Raw genomic sequence first — 23424 nt, 5'->3', positions numbered from 1 at the left:
CCCTCATTATTGACCTGAAATTCTGATTGATGCCCTGATCTGACGAGTTCAACTGATTTCTGAATGCTTTGATCCAACCTTTGGGCCTCCTTAATTTTTACAAACAACTCGGGCTCTGCCTGAATCATAAATACTCTTATAGGTTGAGTATCTACCACAAAATCCAAACCAGAAAGACAACATTCTTCTACTAAATCATATACACTGCTAGTGATCAAAGACATATTACATACTTTTCTGCTCAAAGTCTCGGCTGCTGCATTAGACTTTCCTGGATAATATTTTATTTCGCAATCATAGTATTTCAACAAGTCTAACCAACGTCTCTGTCTCATGTTCAACTCCGCTTGTGAAAAGAGGTATTTCAAACTCTTATGATCAGTGAATATCTCAAATTTCTCACCATACAAGTAGTGACGCCAAATCTTTAGAGCAAAAACCACTGCTACTAGTTCCAAGTCATGTACTGGGTATTTAGACTCATGTGACTTCAACTGTCGTGAAGCATATGCAACAACACGACCATGCTGCATTAATACACAACCCAGTCCTTGATGTGAAGCATCAGTGTGCACTGTAAATCCTCCTACACCTGATGGAATAGTCAGAACTGGAGCACTAGTCAATCTCTTTTTAAGTTCAACAAAACTAGCCTCACATGCCTGAGACCAAATAAATGGTGCATTCTTTTGTGTCAGCTGGGTAATTGGCCACGCAATCTGTGAGAATCCTTCAATAAATCTGCGATAATATCCTGCCAAACCCATAAAAGTACGCACCTCATGAACTGATGTCGGTCTAGACCAATTGATGACTGCCTCAACTTTACTCGGATCAACTGATATACCAGCACTCGAAATCACATGTCCAAGAAAAACCACTCTATCCAACCAAAACTCGCATTTGGATAATTTAGCATACAAATTTTCAGTTCTCAAAATCTGCAAAACAGCTCTCAAGTGCTCGGCATGCTCAAATTCAGATTTTGAATAAATAAGAATATCATCAATGAAGATCACAACAAATTGATCTATATACCGTTGAAACACACGGTTCATCAAATCCATAAATACCGCAGGTGCATTGGTCAACCCAAAAGGCATTACCAAAAATTCAAAATGCCCATACCTGGTACGAAAAGCAGTCTTAGGCACATCTGCCTCTCTAACTCTTAACTGATGATATCCAGATCTTAAATCAATCTTAGAATATACTGAAGAACCCTGCAACTGGTCAAAGAGATCATCAATCCTTGGCAAAGGATACTTATTCTTTACTGTGGCTTTATTCAACTGTCTATAATCGACACAAAGCCTCATAGACCCATCTTTCTTCTTCACGAATAAAACCGGAGCACCCCAAGGTGAAACACTTGGTCTTATATATCCTTTAGCCAATAGATCCTCAAGTTGTTCCTTTAGTTCCTTCAGTTCAATTGGCGCCATCCTATAAGGAGCTCTAGAAATAGGCTGTGTACCTGGCATCAACTCAATGTTGAACTCAATCTCTCGGACTGGAGGAAATCCTGGAATTTCATCTGGAAATACATCTGAAAATTCACTAACAATTGGAATATCTGCCAATTTAGGTACTGACCTTGAAATATCAATTGCATAAACCAAGAAACATTCTGCTCCTTTCTGCAACAAACGAGTCATGGACAAAACAGATATCAAAGGAATCTTAGCTCGAGAACCCTTACCATAGAATGTCCAGTGATCTGTCATACCAGGCCTAAACTTAACAATCTTCTGAAAACAGTCTACAGTAGCCCTATATCTTTTCAACATGTCAATACCAAGTATGCAGTCAAAATCAGACAACTCCAACACAATACAATCAAGCTCAATGACATTATCCTCATAACGAAATTCACAACCACTTACCATTTCTGCTGACCTCATCACTTTGCCCAGTGGAGTAGAAATAGATAATGTAGATGATAATGGCATAGAATGCAGTGAATGCAATGAGACAAAGTGCTCAGCTATGAAAGTATGTGATGCACCAGTATCCATCAAAACATAAGCTGGATAACCTGAGAGAAAACAATTACCTGCAATGACATTATCTGGAGCATTATGTGCCTCATCCTCCGTGAGTGCAAAAACTCGACCCTGTTGTCTAAGTAGTTGTCCTACCCTGTGGCTACCACTCTGTTTGTTCTTATCTGATCGGTTTGACTGCTGATAGGAATGAAATGTAGGGTTTTGACGATTCTGGAGAGGTGTCTGTCTCGATGATCCCCCACTCTGAGACATATCACTGCCACGGTTAGGACACACTCGAGCATAGTGTCCCACCTGGTTACACAAGTGGCAAGCTCCCGAGATTCCTCTACACTGATCGGTATAATGTCTACCACCACACTGACCACAAGTCAGACTTGAATAACCAGTGTTCTGAACTGAACCAGACTGTCTCGATCCACTAAAACTCGAAAAATTACTGCCATGCCTCTTAAAATGCTTGCCTCTAGCCCGAAACTGCTCTCTTATGTTGCCACTGTTACCGCCATTATTACCCTGTCTGAACTGCTGTCTATACTGTGGCTGTTGGGGTTGTTGCATCTGAGAACCTCTCTGCCTAATGATTCCAGTTTCAACTCCCTTGGCTTGATCAAGAGCCTCAGCAAAAGTGTTAGGCCTTCCGGTATTAACCAAGGTAAAGATATCAGGGTTAAGACCATTTATGAAGTAATCGGCCTTAGCTTCTTCATCGGATGCTACATGAGGAGCAAATCTCAGTAAATTCGAGAACTTAGCAACATAGTCCTCAATATTCAAATTTTCCTGCTTTAAATTTGCAAACTCGGCTCCCCTATCTTTCCTGTAAGAGGTAGGAAAGAAACGCTGATAAAATTCAGATTTAAAAATATCCCAGGTAACAATCGTGTCTCGACCCTCTAAAGCTTTCTTGGTCATGATCCACCAACTCTTAGCAACATCCAATAACTGATGAACAACTAACTTGATTTTACGATCATCTGGATACTCAAGAGATTCAAATAATTGATCCATATTCTCCAACCAGTTCTCACACTCTAATGCATTCTCGGTACCCTTCAACATCGGTGGGTGCAAAGACTGAAATCTGGCTAACAGTATCTCCATCGGAGTCGGAGTTATATCCATCTGAGTATGAGTAGCACTGCCCTGATCTTGTGCCACTGGTACGTTCTGTCTATGTCTACCACGACCTCTACCTCGAGTAGCCATGTCTGATATACAATAGATCAAACACATATAAAATCACAAAATCACAATCATCTCAATCTTGTATCAATCATCTCTGGCTCTCGAGACTCAACAATCTCAAAAATCTCGAATAAAACTCAACAATATAATATCTCAATTTAAATCATGTATTTCACATCATAGCACAATGAAAATGCTAACAAATATATCACATGATCAATCAATTCTAACTGACTCGATCTACCTTGTTCCCAAATATCTTACGCTCTGATACCACCTAATGTGGGGCCCCGGGTCCGATATCTAATACTAATAATTATAATTGTAACAAACCAAATGATCGAGTAAAATACATAATTTGTGGTTCACAAATCCACATAAACATCGTCAAAATAATTTAATTGTCTCAAATGTTTGAAATATAATTTTCAACATGCCAAAATAAAGAAATCCCAACATCATAAAATAGCTCCTAAGACCCGAGAATCCCACTCTAACTCGTATCTCCTCGCCTTGAGCTGGACTCTGGCATCCCAAGCCTCGCCTCACCTACCGTCAAGCACATGAAAACAAGAGGTACCGGACATGCCGGTGAGTATAAACCCAGTATGATACAATCAATAACATATGAGAATTAAAGTGACAAATATTTCATATTAAATTCATAAAGATGCAATATAATGCAATGCATGATCAGAAGCTGTGGGCTATCAATAAATCTCAAGATCAAGTGAATCATCTGGTCATAGGGTACCCAAGGGAAGAGAATCCCTCGGGGTCGGTTGCTGTGTTCTACAATCCCAGGACTATGGTGCGCCTATAGAGAGTGTTCAGGCCATAGCAGCGACCTCCGCATACACTATGCCAACTCAACTATAGCCCCATACGTCCAAAAAATCAATAAATCAAGGCGACCTCCGCCATATCAAATCTGAATCAACAAGTGGCTAAATATGCAATGTAATGATGCAAATCAATATCATCATTTCGATATTATAATAAACTCATCTCAAGACCACAATCATCATCAAATCACAAGTAATTCATCGAGCCATAGAATTTTCAATTTAAAATATAAATGATACTTTTACCTCGTATGTTACCGACCGTAACATACCTTTCAAATATTACCAAACGAAGATCGAAATGTGTAGGTGAGAAGTCTTGAATCTCTGAAGTCTACTATAACTCAAGAACTCGAATCATTTATCAAAACAGAGCAGTTTCTGTACAAAATTCATAATTAATTCAATACGGCTTCAAATCAAGATCCGCCAATTTGTTATGCAAGAAAACTCAAATCCCAACAATTCTTCTTCATAAACGTTTGTCAAATAAAGTTATTTACTCAGTCGTTCATAATCTGAAACATACAACATAATTCCCATGAATTCTGCATCAGTACAAATCTGCCACATTTCAGTATTTGGAGCATAACTCCCTCAATACTCAATGGAATCAAGGCCATTTTATATCATTTCGAAGACAAGACAATGTTCTATAACTTTCATTTGAACACCAAATTCGGAATCCCAACCGATTAATACCAGAATTCGAATAAACATAAGCCATGGACACAAACTCGAGATTCTAGACCAGGTTTAGTAAATATAGCATATCTCTTTCAATTCTTCATGGAATTGAGTTATTCTTGAACCACTTCGAAGCTAACTTGATTATCTACAAGTTTGATGAAGACCATAACTCCAAAATCCAAACACAAATGTCCCATAAACACAAAATACAAAAGGTGTGGAAATTGTTCTTCGCACATAAACAAGAAACCATTCTCATATCCCTTTTAAATTCAAACCTACTCAAATACAACATCTTAAATATCTCAAATATCAACTCAAATATAAATTCTAAACTTCAACCCATTTCCAAACTTGAACAAAAATGGGAAATACTTACATCCTCGTGAAGCCCGTTATGAGAGGATCACAAATCTAACTTCATTTCATAATTTTCTTGAGCATATCTCCCATAAAATTATAAAGAAGTTTGAAAATGGAGAGGAAATGTATGTGGGTTTGTGTGAGGGAGAAGAAAAATGATTGGAGGAGGTGAAAGTTGACTTAGATATTGATTTTTCGTGTTTTTAGCGCCTCAGCGCCACTTTCTGGCGCCGCGACGCCAAAATTGCCGCAGCTCTAGCGCCTAGGCGCTACTTTCTAGCGCCGCAGCGCTTAAACAGTACCCATGAACAGTACCTGTGAACAGTAAAATTTATTTTTTTTTAATTTTATTTTTTTTAAATTCGGGCATTACATCTTACGGATGCAGAATGCAGGGCGAGGGATAGAAAGAGAGCAAGCGACGCCCGAGCCCAGTAGTGAAGGCGCATACGAAAATTTCGTAAGATGAAGCCACCAGAATTTGATGGTAGCACTGATCCCATGGTCGCATTGGAATGGGTCAAAGCTGTGGAGGCTATTTTTTATTATCTTCAGTTTGATGATAAAGATCGAGTTAGCTGTGCCATTTTTCTACTGACCAAGACAGCGAGGATTTGGTGGGACGCCACCAAGGTATCAGTTAATGTCTCAGCACTCAAGTGGCAGGAGTTTAAAGAATTATTCTATGATAAATATTTTCATCGAGATGTTCGAAGTCAGAAAGTGAAGGAATTTCTAGAACTGAGGCAAGAAAATATGACAATGCAAGAGTATATTCTCAAATTCGAAGAGGGGTGTCAGTTTGCCCCATATCTGGCCAGTAATGACATTGAAAAGGGCGAGCATTTTCTGAGAGGTGTCCGGGCTGACATTAAAAGAGACGTTCGAATGTCTAAAGCTGCTTCATATAAAGAGATTGTTGAAAAAGCAAGGATGGCCGAGCAGGACGAGGAAGAAATTGAAAGAGAAAGACAGTTGAAGCGCCAAGATTTTTCTACTAAGGGCCAAGGATCTGGATGGAATGGTAAGGGCAAGTTTAGAGGCAAAGAGAAATAGGAGCATCGACCCAAAGCTCCTATGCCACCGCCTGCGTATGATCGACCTGTGTGTCCAAAATGTGGCAAAATGCATACAGGAGAGTGTTTGGTTGGAAGTAATCGACGCTTTCGTTGTGGAGGTGTTGGACATGTTATCAAAAATTGTCGAGTAAAGGGTGAGAAAGGGAAAGATAGGGTTCAAGGCAGAATCTTCGCAATGACCAAAGAAGGCGCAAATCCTGATTCTTCTGTTATATCAAGTACTATCTTAATTTCAGGCAAGGCATCTATTACATTGATTGACACTGGTGCTACGCATTCCTTTATGTCTGAAATTTTCTTACGCTCTTTGTTGCCATTGGAACCCCTCCACTATAGTATTTTGTTGCCATTGGGAGACGAAATTTGGCCTTCTAGTATTCTTAAAGGTTGTACAGTACAAGTAAATGAGAAAATCTATTTTGCTGATCTTATTATTATTCCCATGGTGGCGTTTGATGTTATTTTGGGAATTGACTGGCTATCGTAATATCATGCCGTTATTGACTGCGTGGCTAAGACGGTGCGATTTTCTGCAGAAGATGATGTTAGCGGGATTTTCTAGAGTTCAGGTATTTCGCTAGGCAGTCCTTGTATTTCTTGTTTGAAAGCTCAGAAAATGTTATCAAAGGGGTGTCAGAGATTTTTAGCTGCTGTGTTAGATGTGAGTACTGAGATGACAATGAAGTTGAATGAGATTGAGGTAGTTCGGGATTTTCCTGACGTATTTGCAGATGATGTGCCTGGATTACACCCTGACCGTGAAGTTGAGTTTGGGATTGACGTGGTTCTAGGTACTGCTCCGATTTCAAAAGCTCCTTACCGAATGGCCCCGACTGAAATGAAGGAGCTGAAGAATCAGTTGCAGGATCTATTAGACAAAGGCTTTATTCGTCCGAGTTCTTCTCCATGGGGAGCTCCGGTTTTATTTGTCAAAAAGAAAGATGGATCTTTGCGGTTGTGCATTGATTACAGAGAGATCAACAAAGTCACGATCAAGAATAAATATGCATTGCCGAGGATTGACGATCTTTTTGATCAGCTACAGGGAGCGACAGTGTTTTCAAAGATCGACCTACGTTCTGGTTATTGTCAGCTGAAAGTTAGGGAAGCTGACGTCCCTAAAACTGCATTCAGAACCAGATATGGCCATTATGAGTTCTTAGTCATGTCATTCGGGTTTACTAACGCTCCGTCAGTCTTCATGGATCTTATGAACCGAGTCTTCAAGCCATATCTGGATAGCTTCGTTATCGTTTTCATTAACGATATCCTGATTTATTCCAAGACTCGGGAATTTCATGCAGAGCATCTCAGAACTGTATTGCAGTTATTGAGGGAAAACCAGTTATACGCAAAGTTTAAAAATGTGAATTCTGGTTAGAACAAGTATCATTTTTAGGCCATATCGTTTCGAGAGACGGAATTGCAGTGGATCCCATGAAGATTGAAGCGATTAAACAATGGCCTATTCCTACGACAGTCTCAGAGGTGCGTAGTTTTCTTGGTTTGGCAGGTTATTATCGACGTTTTATTGCCAATTTCTCAAAAATAGCCCTGCCATTTACCAATCTGACTAGGAAAGCGGTGAAGTTTGAGTGGACAATTGAATGCCAACACGGATTCCAAGTGTTGAAAGAAAAGTTGACATCAGCCCCTATTCTAGCACTTCCGTGCGGCACTGAAGATTTTATTATATACACTGATGTGTCAAAGATGGGACTTGGAGCTGTACTGATGCAACGTGGGAAAGTAATCGCTTATGCTTCTCGGCAGTTGAAAGATTATGAGAAGAATTATCCCACCCACGATCTTGAGTTGGCTGCAGTGGTCTTCGCATTGAAAATATGGAGGCATTATCTGTATGGCGAGAAATGTGAAGTTTTCACAGATCACAAGAGCTTGAAATATTTATTCTCACAGAAGCAACTCAATATGCGACAGAGGAGGTGGTTAGAAATTGTTAAAGATTATGATGTGACCATTAGCTACCACCCAGGTAAAACAAACGTCGTTGCAGATGCTTTGAGACGCAAGTCAGTTTCTTCTTTGAGCTCATTGATTCAGAAGCCGTTGTTATTGGATCTTCAGAGGAGTGAGATCGCTTTAATAGAGCAAGGGAACATCGCTAGACTTTCAGCTTTGGTTATTCGACCTATGTTTTGACAGAGGCTCATACCGCACCATACTCGATACATCAATGTAGCACCAAGATGTATCAGGATCTCCGACGTCTATATTGGTGGCCGGGTATGAAAAGTCATATTGCAAAGTTTATATCCGAATGTCTAACATGTCAGCAGGTAAAGATTGAACATCAAAGACCTGCTGGAACTTTACAATCGCTCCCAATACCTCAGTGGGAGTGGGAGCACATCACCATGGACTTTGTAACGGGACTTCCAAGAACACCAAAGGGTTACAACTCCATCTGGGTGATTGTTGACAGGTTAACCAAGTCGGCTCATTTTTTTCCGGTCAAGACAACGTTTACAATGAACCAGTACGCTGAAGTCTATGTAGCTGAGATTGTGAGACTTCATGGTATCCTTGTGTCAATTGTATCTGATCGTGACCTGAGGTTTACTTCTGAATTTTGGAAGAGCTTGCATAGAGCCTTTGTAATGCCCGAGATTTTATCATGTTAATCTGAAATGAGGAACTGATAAATTGGTGTGATTTTAGACGGATCATCTTGAGATATGAATTGACATGGCATGAGTATTGTTGAGTGCGTGACCAGAAGGTCTCGCGCATAGGCGCGAGCTGTGTGGTTCCAAGATGTGCCGAGACGAAGGTCTCGCGCATATGCGCGACAAGAGGCGCGCATATGCGCGAGGTGTGCAGTAGCCAAAGTTTTTGTCCAGAGAAGTTGGCGCTTATGCGCCGAGAGAGGGCGCGCATATGCGCCAGCAGCTGAAATTGTCAAGTGCCGAGACAGAGCGTCTCGAGAATATGCGACAGTGACGGTCGCGCATATGCGCGGGACGTGTTGAACAAAGAATAAGCCACTTGCCCTTACCACGCAAGATATATATATAAGTTGTACTTCATTCCTTCATTCTTCAGGGGAAAGAACCGAGAGAGCTTCAGAAATTCCATCAAGTTTCATGTCATGGTAGAAAATTGATTGTGCAAAATCCGACCACACGATTTTCAATCCGAGTGTAGATTCTTGTTCCTCTCATCATAAGCTTTCAAAGGATGTAAGTTTTATTGTTTTCTAGCATCGTTTGAAATTCAGATGTTGGGAAAATTATAGTTTGGTTGATAATATGTGTTCTTAAGTTTACGGTAAACGTATAATCGAAAACGGATTGAAGAAATGATACCGTATGTTATTGTTCTCATTTTCCAACTTATATGGCATGAGTTGTGCAGAATTTTGAGGTTGTGATATGCATCTGATTGTTGTTATGAATTGGTGATATTGATCTTATGATGTTTGAGTTACCGATATCGCAAGATTACGCCGTTATGCCGTCGAAATGTACCGAGATGGAATATTGATCCGTATGAGTACTCCTTTGAGTTAGAGGTTGATATGGTACATTGTATATATGTCTTTTCAGATAAGTATTGACAGTTTGGATATCGAGATTTCAAGACTGCTACTTGTTCAAACCGAGACTACGACAAGAAAGGTATAAATCAATGTTGATTAGGGATTGCACAACTCGAATTAGATCCGATTTGAGTTTCCAAAAATCACATACTAGATTGTTTTTAATTTGATACGGTTATGCCTTGTCTATTGAATTATACCAATGTACATGGGATAGGTAAGCCTTGGTAGAATTGCCAAGTACTAGATGTTTGGTGATATTGATGGGCGTAGGAGAAGATCAACTCCTATTGTAGATATTCGATATAGATAGGACCGAAGTCTAGGTATAGGACGTACCGCCACCCTGATTGGGAGAGTAGGTGGGAGATTGTTACGTCTTATTCACACCGGGATACCTAGACTTAGATATGAGTCGAGTCAAAGAATAAGAGTCGACGAGTTTTATCCGTATTCATTAATGTGTCATAAATACTGATTTTTGTTTTATTATCTTGTGTTTATTTGCATGACATGCATGTATACATGTTTTATACTGGGTTTTGTTCTCACCGGAGTTTCCGGCTATTGTTGTGTCTGTATGTGTGCGTGACAACAGGTGGGACAGGATCAGGGTCACGACGAGGATGACCGAGATTGGATAGCGTGTTAACTTCGGGCGTAGAAGAGGAACTAGTAGTTTTACATTTGATATGTAGTGTGTTATAAACACTAGTTTGTATAAACATGTAATGGAATAAAACTTGTACTTACTGTTGTTGAAATAAAATAGAGATATCACTTGTGTATGATTATATACAAATGTTTTGATGTTAAAAGCAAAATTTTGACCCACATTTTCTAGCAAAGATCCACTTAATCCCAAAGATATTTGAGTTAGATCTCGGGTCCCCACAACAGTTGGTATCAGAGCAGTAGGTTCTGTAGACTGAATTAGAAGAGAGTGAGCGGGGTAGATCGAGTCGTCTTCCTTGCTTTTGTGATGTTAGCATGCTATTCATTGGATGTTGATTTACATATGTCCTATATGAAAGCATGTTTCTTGTTGTAAGACATGTCTACTTGTTTATTTGATTTGATTGCTACATGTATTAAGAACGAAATGAATCAGAACCGATTCTGGATCAGAGGTATATGATCAGAGGAGGACTGAGACAAATTGTATAGATTGTGTACTAATCCGTTTGATAATCAGATATGCCTCCTCGAAGAGCAGCAGTGCCTGTGCCTCCGGTGCCAGAACAGGGCAGTACTTCGAATGATCCTATGGATGTTACTGCAACACCGATGGAGACACTACTGAAACAGTTTCGATCCTTCAAACCGCCGACACTGAAAGGTACTGAGAGTGCTATTGATTGTGAAAGCTGGTTAGATGACATCGAGATGTTATTTGAGTCCCCTGACTATACCGATGACCGAAGAGTTAAATTGATTGGGCATCAACTACAAGAAGTTGCAAAGAATTGGTGGATTACAACCAAGAGAGCGTTGGAACAGAGAAGTACAGAAATTACTTGGAAAGTGTTTAAGACTGAGTTTTATCAGCGTTTCTTTCCAGTTTCATACCGGAAGGACAAGGGTGCGGAATTTGCAAACTTGAGACAAGGGCAGCTGAACATTGAAGCGTATGTTGCTAAGTTTTCTACGTTGCTACGTTTTGCTCCACACGTGGCCGAGAATAATGAAGCCGTGGCTGATCAGTTTATCAACGATTTAAATCCTGACATTTTTACATTGGTGAATACGGGGCGACCAAACAACTTTGCAGATGCCTTGAACCGAGCCAAGGGAGCGGAAGCGGGCATGATTAAGCAACGAGGACTATCGTATGCTGCTCCGGTTCCGAGACCACCACAACCCTCGTTTCAATCCCCTCTCAGATTCGAGAGCGTTGGTAGTAATATTGGCAAGAAAGATCAACTGAAAGCTCGAGGAAAACAGTTCAAGAAGTTAGGTAGCAGTTCATCAAGCTCTAGTGGTTCACGACAGAGGGGTCCTGGTCAGAGTTCAGATTATACAGGGGTGTATTGCAGTACTTGTGGAGGTAGACATCCTACAGATCAGTGTCAAGGAGTGGTTGGGCGATGCAACATCTGCAGACAGCAGGGAAATTTCGCCAAAGTCTGCCCCCAGAGAGGCGCACAGCGATCCCAGGGTGCAGGATCATCTGCATCAGTACCTCAGCTGGAGAGACAAGCATCATCTGTCCATTCCTTCCAGCAGCCACCTACACAATCCCAGGCGAGGCCAGGAGGGAGTCAGACAGTGAGCCAACCTTCTAGACAGCAGGCTCGAGTATTTGCACTGACAGAAGAGCAGGCCCAAGATGCACCAGATGATGTGATCGTAGGTAACTGTTTCCTTTGCTGTTATCCTGCTTATGTATTGATAGATACGGGTGCATCTCATACATTCATTTTTGAGCCTTTGCATTGATACATGCTTTGCCTGTCGAGTCATTATCTACTGTTGTCTCTGTTTCTTCTCCTTTGGGAAGTGGTTTGATATCCGTGACATCGGTTAGACATTATATACTACAATTTGAGGGTAATGAGATTGATTTGGATTGCATTGTGCTTGGGTTATCTGATTTTGATTGTATTGTCGGTATCAATATGTTAACCAAGTACCGAGCCACTGTAGATTGTTTCCAGAAGGTTGTCAGATTCAGACCAGAGATGGCAGATGAGTGGAAATTCTACGGTAAAGGTTCCAGATCTCGGATTCTTTTAATATCTGTATTATCTATGACTCGATTATTACACAAAGGAGCAGATGGATTCCTTGTGTATACAGTAGATTTACTGAAATCGAGCCCTACCATGGCAGAATTGCCAGTGGTATGTGAATTTGCTGATGTGTTCCCAGACGAGATTCCAGGGTTACCTCCAGCCCGAGAGATAGAGTTTAGCATTGAGCTTATTCCAGGTACAGTTCCGATTTCTAGAGCTCCGTACCGAATGGCGCCAATAGAATTGAAAGAATTAAAAACTCAGTTAGAAGATCTATTAACCAAGGGATACATCAGACCGAGTGTGTCTCCTTGGGGCGCTCCCGTACTGTTTGTTCGAAAGAAAGATGGTTCGATGAGACTTTGTATTGACTACCGGCAACTAAACAAAGCAACGGTAAAGAACAAATACCCATTGCCTCGTATCGACGATTTATTTGATCAGTTGCAGGGTTCTTCAGTATATTCCAAGATCGATCTGAGATCTGGATATCACCAGCTGAGGGTCAGAGATTCTGATATACCGAAGACAGCTTTCAGAACCAGGTATGGACATTATGAGTTTATTGTCATGCCGTTTGGTTTGACGAATGCTCAAGCTGTTTTTATGGGTCTAATGAACCGTGTGTTTCAGAAATATCTCGATGATTTCGTAATTATTTTTATCGATGATATTTTGATTTATTCAAAGAATATGATTGATCATGCTGAGCATCTGAGAGCTGTATTGAGAACTTTGAGAACTGAGAAGTTATATGCAAAACTGTCGAAATGTGAATTCTGGTTGAGACAGGTTGCATTTCTGGGTCACGTCATATCCGGAGATGGTATATCAGTTGATCCTAGTAAGGTTGAAGTAGTGATCAGTTGGCCGAGACCGACATCAGTGCTAGAAATTCGTAGTTTTATGGGCTTGGCAGGGTATTACCGTCGATTTATTAAAGATTTCTCGAGTATTGCTAAACCTATTACGCAGTTGACTCAGAAGAATGCACCATTTGTATGGTCTGAAGACTGTGAGTCCAGTTTTCTTGAGTTGAAGAAAAGACTGACCAGTGCACCGATCTTGACTATTCCATCAGGTACTGGTGATTTTATTGTGTATTGTGATGCTTCTCACAAAGGATTAGGTTGTTTCTTGATGCAGCGGGGACATGTGATTGCTTATGCCTCGAGACAGTTGAAACCACATGAAACTCGTTACTCAATTCATGATCTTGAATTGGCAGCCATTGTATTTGCACTGAAGATATGGCGACACTAGCTCTATGGCGAGAAGTTTGAAATCTACTCTGATCACAAGAGCTTGAAATACCTATTTTCACATTCAGAGTTGAACATGAGACAACGTAGATGGCTCGATTTATTGAAGGATTTCGATTGTGAAATTAAATACTATCCAGGGAAGTCTAATGCAGCAGCGAATGCCTTGAGTCGGAAGGTATGTGCTCTATCATTATCGACGATAGGTGTTTCGAATTTAATTGAAGATTGTTGTTTGTCTGGAATAGCATTTGACACAAATAGTAGACCATTGCGACTTGCTACGATTCAAATGGAACCAGATTTGATTGTTCGCATAAAGAAGCACAGAAAAATGATCAGAAGGTTCAGAAGTCGATTGAGATGGTCAGATCCGGACATCATACAGAGTATCAGGTACATGATCATGTTTTATATGTGAATAACTGTCTTGTCATGCCAGATATTTCAGATTTGAAACACCAGATATTATAAGAAGCGCACTATAGTCGGTTCAGTATTCATCCTGGTGGCAGAAAGATGTACAACTATCTAAAGATACAGTTTTGGTGGAAACAGATGAAATCAGATATTGCAGAATTTGTATCTAAGTGTTTGAATTGCCAACAGGTGAAGGCCGAGAGAAAGAAACCCGGAGGTTTACTTCAGAGTTTATCTATGACTTAATGGAAATGGGATCACATTTCCATGGACTTTGTTACGAAGTTACCACGATCATCCCGGGGTTGTGATGCGATTTGGGTTGTGATAGACATATTGACCAAATCAGCATGTTTTATTCCATACAGAATGACGTATCGATATGATCAGCTGGCAGAGATATATGTCAGAGAGATAGTCAGATTGCATGGTGTGCCGATGTCGATCGTATCAGATCGTGATCCACGATTCACTTCACACTTTTGGCACAGTCTGCAACAGGCTTTAGGTACGACATTGCACCTGAGTACTGCTTACCATCCTCAGAGAGACGGACAGTCAGAGATGACTATCCAGACCTTAGAGGATATGCTAAGGGCTGTAGTGCTAGATTTTGGCACTAGTTGGCAAGATTCACTCCCTCTTTGTGAATTCTCGTACAACAACAGTTATCAGACAAGCATCGAGATGGCACCGTTTGAGGCTTTATATGGAAATAAGTGCAGATCTCCGCTGTATTGGGATGATATCTCAGAAGTACCAGAGCTTGGGCCTGATATGATCCGAAAGATGACTGATAAAGTAAGACTGATCCAGAAAAGAATGAAGACAGCTCAGGATAGACAAGCCAAGTATGCGAATGTACGTCGTCGACCGTTAGTGTTTGAACAGGGAGACAGAGTATTCCTGAAGATCTCTCCTTTCAAAGGTGTTGTCAGATTTTGTAAACACGGTAAATTGTCTCCTAGATACATCGGTCCGTACGAGAGTCTTGAGAAGATTGGCGATCGTGCATATCGACTTGCTCTTCCTCCTTATTTATCTGGGATACATGATGTTTTTCATGTGTCGATGCTACGGAAGTATCTGCCAGATACTTCTCATATTCTTAAGCCTGACGAGGCCGAACTCGATGAGACTTTGAGTTATTTTAAGCAGCCGATTTAGATTATTGATCGAAAGGACAAACAACTCAGAACGAAAACAATTCCGCTGGTGAAAGTTCAATGGAGTCGTCATTGCATTGAAGAAGCTACGTGGGAGACTGAGTCAGATATGAGACAGAGATTTCCAGAGTTATTTCACTGATGTGAGTCTTTCTGTCCGGTTATGCTTGTACCGTTCTTATTCCTGCTTATCTTATATATGTTTATTGATTGCCTGCGAGTTCGAGGACGAACTCATGTCTAAGAGGGGGAGAATTGTAATGCCCGAGATTTTATCATGTTAATCTGAAATGAGGAACTGATAAATTGGTGTGATTTTGGACGGATCATCTCGAGATATAAATTGACATGGCATGAGTATTGTTGAGTGCGTGACCAGATGGTCTCGCACATATGCGCGAGGAGTGGGTGCGCATATGCGCGAGCTGATACGATCCCGTACACGAGATCTTTGATTTGTCCCGATCTTTGAAACAAGTAATCGACAGGTGTGATAATCGCCTCTAGATCACGCGGTCTAGCAACAACTAATCAACGAAAGAAACAATCGCGTTCAAGAGAACCTCCAAAGAACCCGTCCTTGGCAACCCTCGTGAAAATCGATAGACGAACGAACAAAAGAATCCACCTTTGAAAGTTCGATTTTGAAAACACCGAAGTGTATAAAAGCTCTCGCTTTCAGGTGAGAGAAAATCTCACAATTTGATATCAAATCAATAATGAACAAAAGTTAAATTGTTTACATGGTATTCTTGCTTAAATATAGATAACTAAAACCTAGATATAGAAAATTGCATATTTAAAGATAACAATATCTAGTTGCAAAAATAATTAAAACTCTAAAATAAGAAATTAAAATGTTTCTCGAAAATGCTCGCGCTCGGGCGGTAGGATTTGCCTGCTCGAGCGCCGAGAGTTCTGTACTATTCGCGCTCGGGCGGTAGAATGTGACCGCTCGGGCGCGAGGCGCTTCCATCAACACGCTAAGACGCAAGCTTCCAATTCATCCTCTACTTGATTGTTATGCAACCCGAACCCCTCGAGCCTTGTTTCCAAGCTTTCATTGGTTGGATGAAGGACAACATTCAACATCGTCAAGCGTCCTCTCGGGATTGGTTCTTGGAACGCATAGTGGCTGGCTAGATTCATATCACGAGCTGTGTGGTTCCAAGATGTGCCGAGACGAAGGTCTCGCGCATATGCGCGACAAGAGGCGCGCATATGCGCGAGGTGTCCAGTAGCCAAAGTGTTTGTCCAGAGAAATTGGCGCATATTCGCCGAGAGAGGGCGCGCATATGCGCCAGCAGCTGAAATTGTCAAGTGCCGAGACAGAGCGTCTCACGCATATGCGGCGGTGATGGTCGCGCATATGCGCGAGACCTGTTGAACAAAGAATAAGCCACTTGCCCTTACCATGCAAGATATATATACAAGTTGTACTTCATTCCTTCATTCTTCAGGGGAAAGAACCGAGAGAGCTTCAGAAATTCCATCAAGTTTCATGTCATGGTAGAAAATTGATTGTGCAAAATCCGACCACACGATTTTCAATCCGAGTGTAGATTCTTGTTCCTCTCATCATAAGCTTTCAAAGGATGTATGTAAGTTTTATTGTTTTCTAGCATGGTTTGAAATTCAGATGTTGGGGAAATGATAGTTTGGTTGATAATATGTGTTCTTGAGTTTACGGTAAACGTATAATCGAAACGGATTGAAGAAAGGATACCGTATGTTATTGTTCTCATTTTCCGGCTTATATGGCATGAGTTTTGCAGAATTTTGAGGTTGTGATATACATCTTATTGTTGTTATGAATTGGTGATATTGATCTTATGATGTTTGAGTTACCGGTATCGCAAGATTACGCCGTTATGCCGTCGAAATGTACCGAGATTGAATATTGATCCGTATGAGTACTCCTTTGAGTTAGAGGTTGATATGGTACATTGTATATATGTCTTTTCAGATTGGTATTGACAGATTGGATATCGAGATTTCAAGACTTCGACTTGTTCAAACCGAGACTACGACAAGAAAGGTATAAAGCAATGTTGATTCGGGATTGCACAACTCGAATTAGATCCGATTTGAGTTTCCCAAAATCACATACTAGATTGTTTTTAATTTGATACGGTTATGCCTTGTCTATTGAATTATAGCAATGTACATGAGATAGGTAAGCCTTGGTAGAATTGCCAAGTACTAGATGTTCGGTGATATCGATGGGCGTAGGAGAAGATCAACTCCTATTGTAGATATTCGATATAGATAGGACCGAAGTCTAGGAATAGGACGTACCGCCACCCTGATTGGGAGAGTAGGTGGGAGACTGTTACGTCTTATTCACACCGGGATCCCTAGACTTAGATATGAGTCGAGTCAAAGAATAAGAGTCGAAGAGTTTTATCCGTATTCATTAATGTGTCATAAATACTGATTTATGTTTTATTATCTCGTGTTTATTTGCATGACATGCATGTATACATGTTTTATACTGGGATTTGTTCTCACCGGAGTTTCCGGCTGTTGTTGTGTCTGTATGTGTGCATGACAATAGGTGGGACAGGATCAAGGTCACGACGAGGATGACTGAGATTGGATAGCGTGGTGACTTCGGGCGTAGAAGAGGAACTAGTAGTTTTACATTTGATATGTAGTGTGTTATAAACACTAGTTTGTATAAACATGTAATGGAATAAAACTTGTACTTACTGTTGTTGAAATAAAATAGAGATATCACTTGTGTATAATCATATACAAATGTTTTGATGTTAAAAGCAAAATTTTGACCCACATTTTCTAGCAAAGATCCACTTAATCCCAAAGATAATTGAGTTAGAGCCCGGGTCCCCACAGCCTTGGGCACCATATTGGCTTTTAGCACAGCATATCATCCTCAGAGTGACGGGCAGTCAGAGAGGGTGATACAGATTCTTGAAGAAATGTTACGAGCCTACACGATTGAATTTCCCGGTAGCTGGGATTCTCAATTGCCACTTGTGGAATTTACGTATAACAATAGTTATCAGGCGACGATTGGCATGGCACCATACGAGGCATTGTACGGCAGGAAATGTAGATCACCGTTGAACTGGGATGAAGTGGGTGAAAGAAAGATGTTAGGACCAGAATTGGTCCAACAGACAGCTGATGTGATTGCTTTAATCCAGGACAGAATGAAGACAACCCAATCTAGACAGAAAAGTTATGCCGATATCCGAAGAAGGCCTTTGGAGTTTGAAGTTGGAGATCACGTATTTGTTAAAATTGCTCCTCTCAAAGGCATTATGAGATTTGGCAGGAAAGGAAAGTTGAGCCCAAGATTTATCGGTCCATTTGAAATTTTGGATAGGATTGGAGAAAGAGCATATCGTCTAGCCTTACCGCAAGACTTGGATAGAGTACACAATGTATTTCACGTCTCAATGCTCAGGAAGTACATCTCTAACACTTCCCATGTTCTCAGACATGAACCGTTGGATCTGATGTCGAACTTGACTTATCAAGAAGTACCAATTTAGATTTTAGATCGCAAGGTTAAAGTACTAAGGAATAAGGAGATCGGCATTATCAAGATTCTTTGGCGTAATCAGTTGGTTGAAGAAGCGACGTGGGAGCCAGAGGAGGAAATGAGACAGCGATATCCTGAGTTATTCGTACAGTAATGGCAGTTTCGGGGACGAAATTTCTTAAGGAGGGGAGAATTGTAACGCCCAGACATTTATATGCATATAATATAAGGTAATGATTATGATTAAGTATGTTCATTATTTCTTTTAGGGTTTATTATGATGATCGTTTGGGATATGTGATGTAATGGCAATGGTTTATGGCTTCAAGATATGATATGAATGGCATTGAATGATATAGAATGAAACAGAGAATGGATGGGTAGAATAGAAAGTTGATATTGAGCCAAATAGGTAATGGAAGTGCTGAAACGGTATGAAACTGTGGCAGTAGTTGTGGTTTTTAGCATAATGTCTTGTATTTTGATCCAAATGATTTGAGGCTACTTTCATTTGAAAGATAAGATATAAGGCTATAACTTTCATGTTTTGAGTTTTTTTCAAATCATTTTGGAAGATAAGCCAAAAGTGCCCCGAAGTGTGTCGTGTGTATCGTCGTTCCTCCAGTGACACATGTTGGGAGATTGAGCATAACTTTTTATTCAGACCTTCAAATGACATGAAATCAATTGGAGATGCAAGCCAAGACACAGAGCTACAATTTTCATGTTTACCACTTTTCCAAATTATGAAGGGAAGAGGCGTTTCGGAAGCGATCTTCGATGTGGCTATGCGCAGAGTGGCGCCCGAGCGGTAAGAAATGACCTCCCGAGCGCCACTGAATCTGAAATTTTGGTGTTTTGGCCGAGAGGTCCACGCTAGGGCGGTAATTTATGACTGCCCGAGCGCCCAGCATAGTGTAAAAACGTGTTTTGTGTGTTTTAAGGCTTAAAATCGAATGAGACTCTCATTTTCCTCACTTTCATTCTCTTCATTTCTCTTCTCCATCGATTTGAAGGCTAGGGTTCTTCATCATCTTCTTCTTCTCTTATTTAATCAAGCAATTAATCTTCAATCCGGAGTTGGAACTTTACTTTTTTAGTTAAAGGAGCAAATGTAAGTGGGTTTTTTTTCTTGTTCTTGAGTTATTGAAGATGGTGGAGTTAGGGCATGATAGTTGTGATTGATGTATTGGATTAAATGGTCATTTAAGGTTATTATTTTGGTGTAATTGATTATTTATCGGGTTTATTGTTGTAGGATCAACGTCAAGGGTTAGGAAACCAATTGCTCCAAGTGTTGTAAGTGGAATCAATTCTTGAATGCATCACATGATCCTATATGTATGTGTTTTGATGATTTTATGACGTTAACTCCTTTCAAATTCCATTCACGATATATATACGTAAATATGTATATATGGTAGTGCAATTATATGCATTTTTGAATGAAAGGAGTTAAACTTTAAATGAAGCCTCTAAGATGTTCGATAAAATGCCTAAATGAAGTTTTATGTGATTGAATGATTGGATTGGTGATAGTAGCGGTGTTGCCTCTGGCAATTCTAAATCCGCAATGTAATTGGCCAATTAACGATGAAAACATGTACTCTCTTATAAGATGCATTTTATGCAGAGGTACATGTCCCTCCTATAAGATTCGTTTTTACGAAGAGGGTTAGCAAGAATGAACTATATTATAAGAACTATCAATTTGTCAGTTAATCAATGAAAATGAATATCATCCCTATGTATTGTTGTATTATGATTCTTGACGGATGATATTATTGATGTTTCGATGTTTATGAAATGAGAAGGATGATGTTTTCAACAAAATGAAACTGAGGCTACCTACATTTTATGTTTTACAATAAAATGATATATATGTATCTTGTTAGTATTGATTCCATTTGCTGAGTTTTATACTCATTCCAGTTATATTCATGTGATGCAGGCACAAGTATAAAGACAGATCATCCCTGAGTTGTCGAAGCAAGAGAAGGGAATATGCCAAACTTTGGAGATTTTGATTGGATGTTATGTTTGATATGTTAAGCTTTTGGATATTTTGGGAAACATTGAAAAGCTTGTTTTGTTTTTGTAAGTAGAATATGTGTAGTTCCTGCATTAAATGATATTTGATGTGTTTGAAAATATTTTGTATGTGTTTTACTTGTTGCTTGAGACAGGTGGCATGTCCTAATTACGAGGAGATGCTGCCCAAATTTTTTTAAAATTACACCTTTTCTCCAAATTATGTTTAAAAGTTTCCGCACTGATTATGTATTTTAGTCACGAGTGTTACAATATGGGTTAAAATAGTGATAGTAAGATGTGTAGGTAGAAGTAGGGTAAGGAAGTTGATAGGAAATGAGATGAAATTGTGGTAGTTTTTACGAGTTTTAGCATAATGATTTGAATATTGATCCAAATTGAGTGAGTTTATAACCATTAAAAAGCTAAGATGTAATGCAACAACTTTCATGTTTTGGGTTTTGTCCAAATCATTGTGGAAGATAAGCCAAAAGTACCCCGAAGTGTGTCGTGTATACCGTCATTCCGTCACTAACACATGTTAGGAGAATGAGCATAAATGTTTACTCAGACCTCCAAATGACCTGAAACGAATTGGAGATTCAAGCCAAGACATAGGGCCACAACTTTCATGTTTACCACATTTTCAGATTATGAACGGAAGAGCCGTTTCTGGAGCAATCTTTGAGGTGACTGTGCGCAGAGCGGGGTCCGAGCGGTAACAAATGACCGCCCGAGCGACAATGGTTCTGGATTTTTGGTTTCGGACAGAAAGTTCTGCGCTCGAGTGGTAATTTATGACCGCCCGAGCGCCGCCCTGTATACAAGAAGATAAGTTTCGAATTTTCTAAGCATTCCAACCACTCCACATCTTTTTCTTCAGCATAAGCTCGAGAGAAAACATAAGAATCTTCTTCCAAATGCTTTCTTCTTTCTCTTTTTCATCATTTTGAAGTTGAAACTTAGTTCTCCATCACAAGAACTTCATAAGGGTGTAAGTTTTCTTCTCTTTTAGTTGGTCTACTTGTAGAGGAGTGATTTTCACCTAGTATGTACATAGTGATGGGTTTATTGATGTATTTGACAGTATAGGAACGAGAATCATCGTCTCAAACAAGTATTCGTACTCTTGGACTGTAAGTTGACATGTTCTTGAAGTAATACATGAGTAATATTATGATTTCAAATACTTCCCATTGATTATTGCTATATGTACATTGTTAGTATCTTATTGATGAAAATATAGCACCATATTCCATTGTTATGTATTAAATATGTAAGAAACTCATGAATATTGATGATGGGTGCTATGTTATGAACATGAACATGAACATGAAAAGAAAAGGATTGATTTTTACATGATATAGAGCTTGTTGACATCATGGGTGGTTTTAAGTCCACCAAACCTATTGGCCAATATATGTTCATGGTGCGTGGGGTTGCCAAAGGTTGCTCCCTGACGTCCAACACAGTAGTAGCTATATAATAAAGCAAGCACGGTAGTATAGGTCAACAAATGAGGCTCAAGTACAAAAATGAACATGAATATATGTTATGATATGACATGGTTTAAAGATTCATTGTTGATCACGACTTGATATGTATACTCCTTCTACTCATATTGATACGTACAAGTGCCAACTTATTGAGTTTTATAAACTCACGTAGCTCATGTATTACAGGATCAGGTAGTGGAGAGACGTAGGATGCCTGTTCGCCAATGGATGCTTGTGACGTGCCTTACCTCGACAAGAACCGGGATATCTTATTGTATAGCTTCTGCATATGTATTGTAGTAAATTTTATGTCAGGGTTTGAAACAAGTTCCATGTTATGTATGATGATACAAAGTATGTTTGTATATGAGAATATGTTTATAAGTGTGTATAAATAGTATTGCTTGAGTTTTTGGTGTATACAAAATATAGGTACATCATGCCAAAATTTTTATAAACAGTCAAAGTGATGCCTCTTGTTTGATTTGTTTCATACTATAGTTATATCATTCAAACCTTATTTTGATTATGGTAATTATGCTAAGTATAGATTAAGGGTGTGACACTTAATGATATCCTATTGTTATTATTTGGTGTCATGTGTTATTTATCGTCCGTAGTAATAGGTGAATACATAGAAAGGGCAACCGTTGAGCTGAGATTTCAAGTGCGGTTGGAGCGAGCTGATGATAGCACCTACAAACTTGAGTTTAAAGGTAAGCATGTTAGTCATATATGTAGTAGCTCAATTGGTACCAAGTCTTTTTGAACTATGTACTTAAGCCAGGAGGTCATGGGTTCGAGACTTGGGGAGGTATCACTCCACCAACCGGGTGTGGAGAGTCCTATGAGTAACCCATACGACTCCTATGGAAAGCCCGTGAGGGAAGAGTTCCATAGATGGGCCAAGGCCCATAGAGCAGAGCCCAAGATCGGGAGAGCCTTGGGTCGATTGGGGCAGTGGGCCGTATGGGCGGTCTATTGGGCCTGTAATGGGGCGTTACAATAAAAGGCGCCTTTTATTGTAATGACCATGGGCTATCTCGGTCTTGGGCTCTGCTCTGAAC

At 40.0% G+C, this 23424-nt stretch overlaps 1 protein-coding gene across 1 annotated transcript; it reads left to right on the top strand.

Annotated features, from left to right (window-relative positions):
* The first annotated feature begins 5560 nt into the window (after positions 1 to 5560).
* On the top strand, positions 5561 to 6661 carry LOC140991185 (uncharacterized). Its single transcript, XM_073461141.1, has 2 exons — positions 5561 to 6119; positions 6231 to 6661. The coding sequence occupies exons 1-2, from the start codon at positions 5561 to 5563 to the stop codon at positions 6659 to 6661; spliced, it is 990 nt and encodes a 329-aa protein (XP_073317242.1).
* Positions 6662 to 23424: the final 16763 nt, after the last annotated feature.

The sequence above is a fragment of the Primulina huaijiensis genome, chromosome 13 (assembly GCF_012295235.1).
Source record: "Primulina huaijiensis isolate GDHJ02 chromosome 13, ASM1229523v2, whole genome shotgun sequence".
NCBI lineage: Eukaryota > Viridiplantae > Streptophyta > Magnoliopsida > Lamiales > Gesneriaceae > Primulina > Primulina huaijiensis.
The sequence above is the reverse complement of the archived record's forward strand: the minus strand, read 5'-3'. Positions and strand labels throughout refer to the sequence as shown.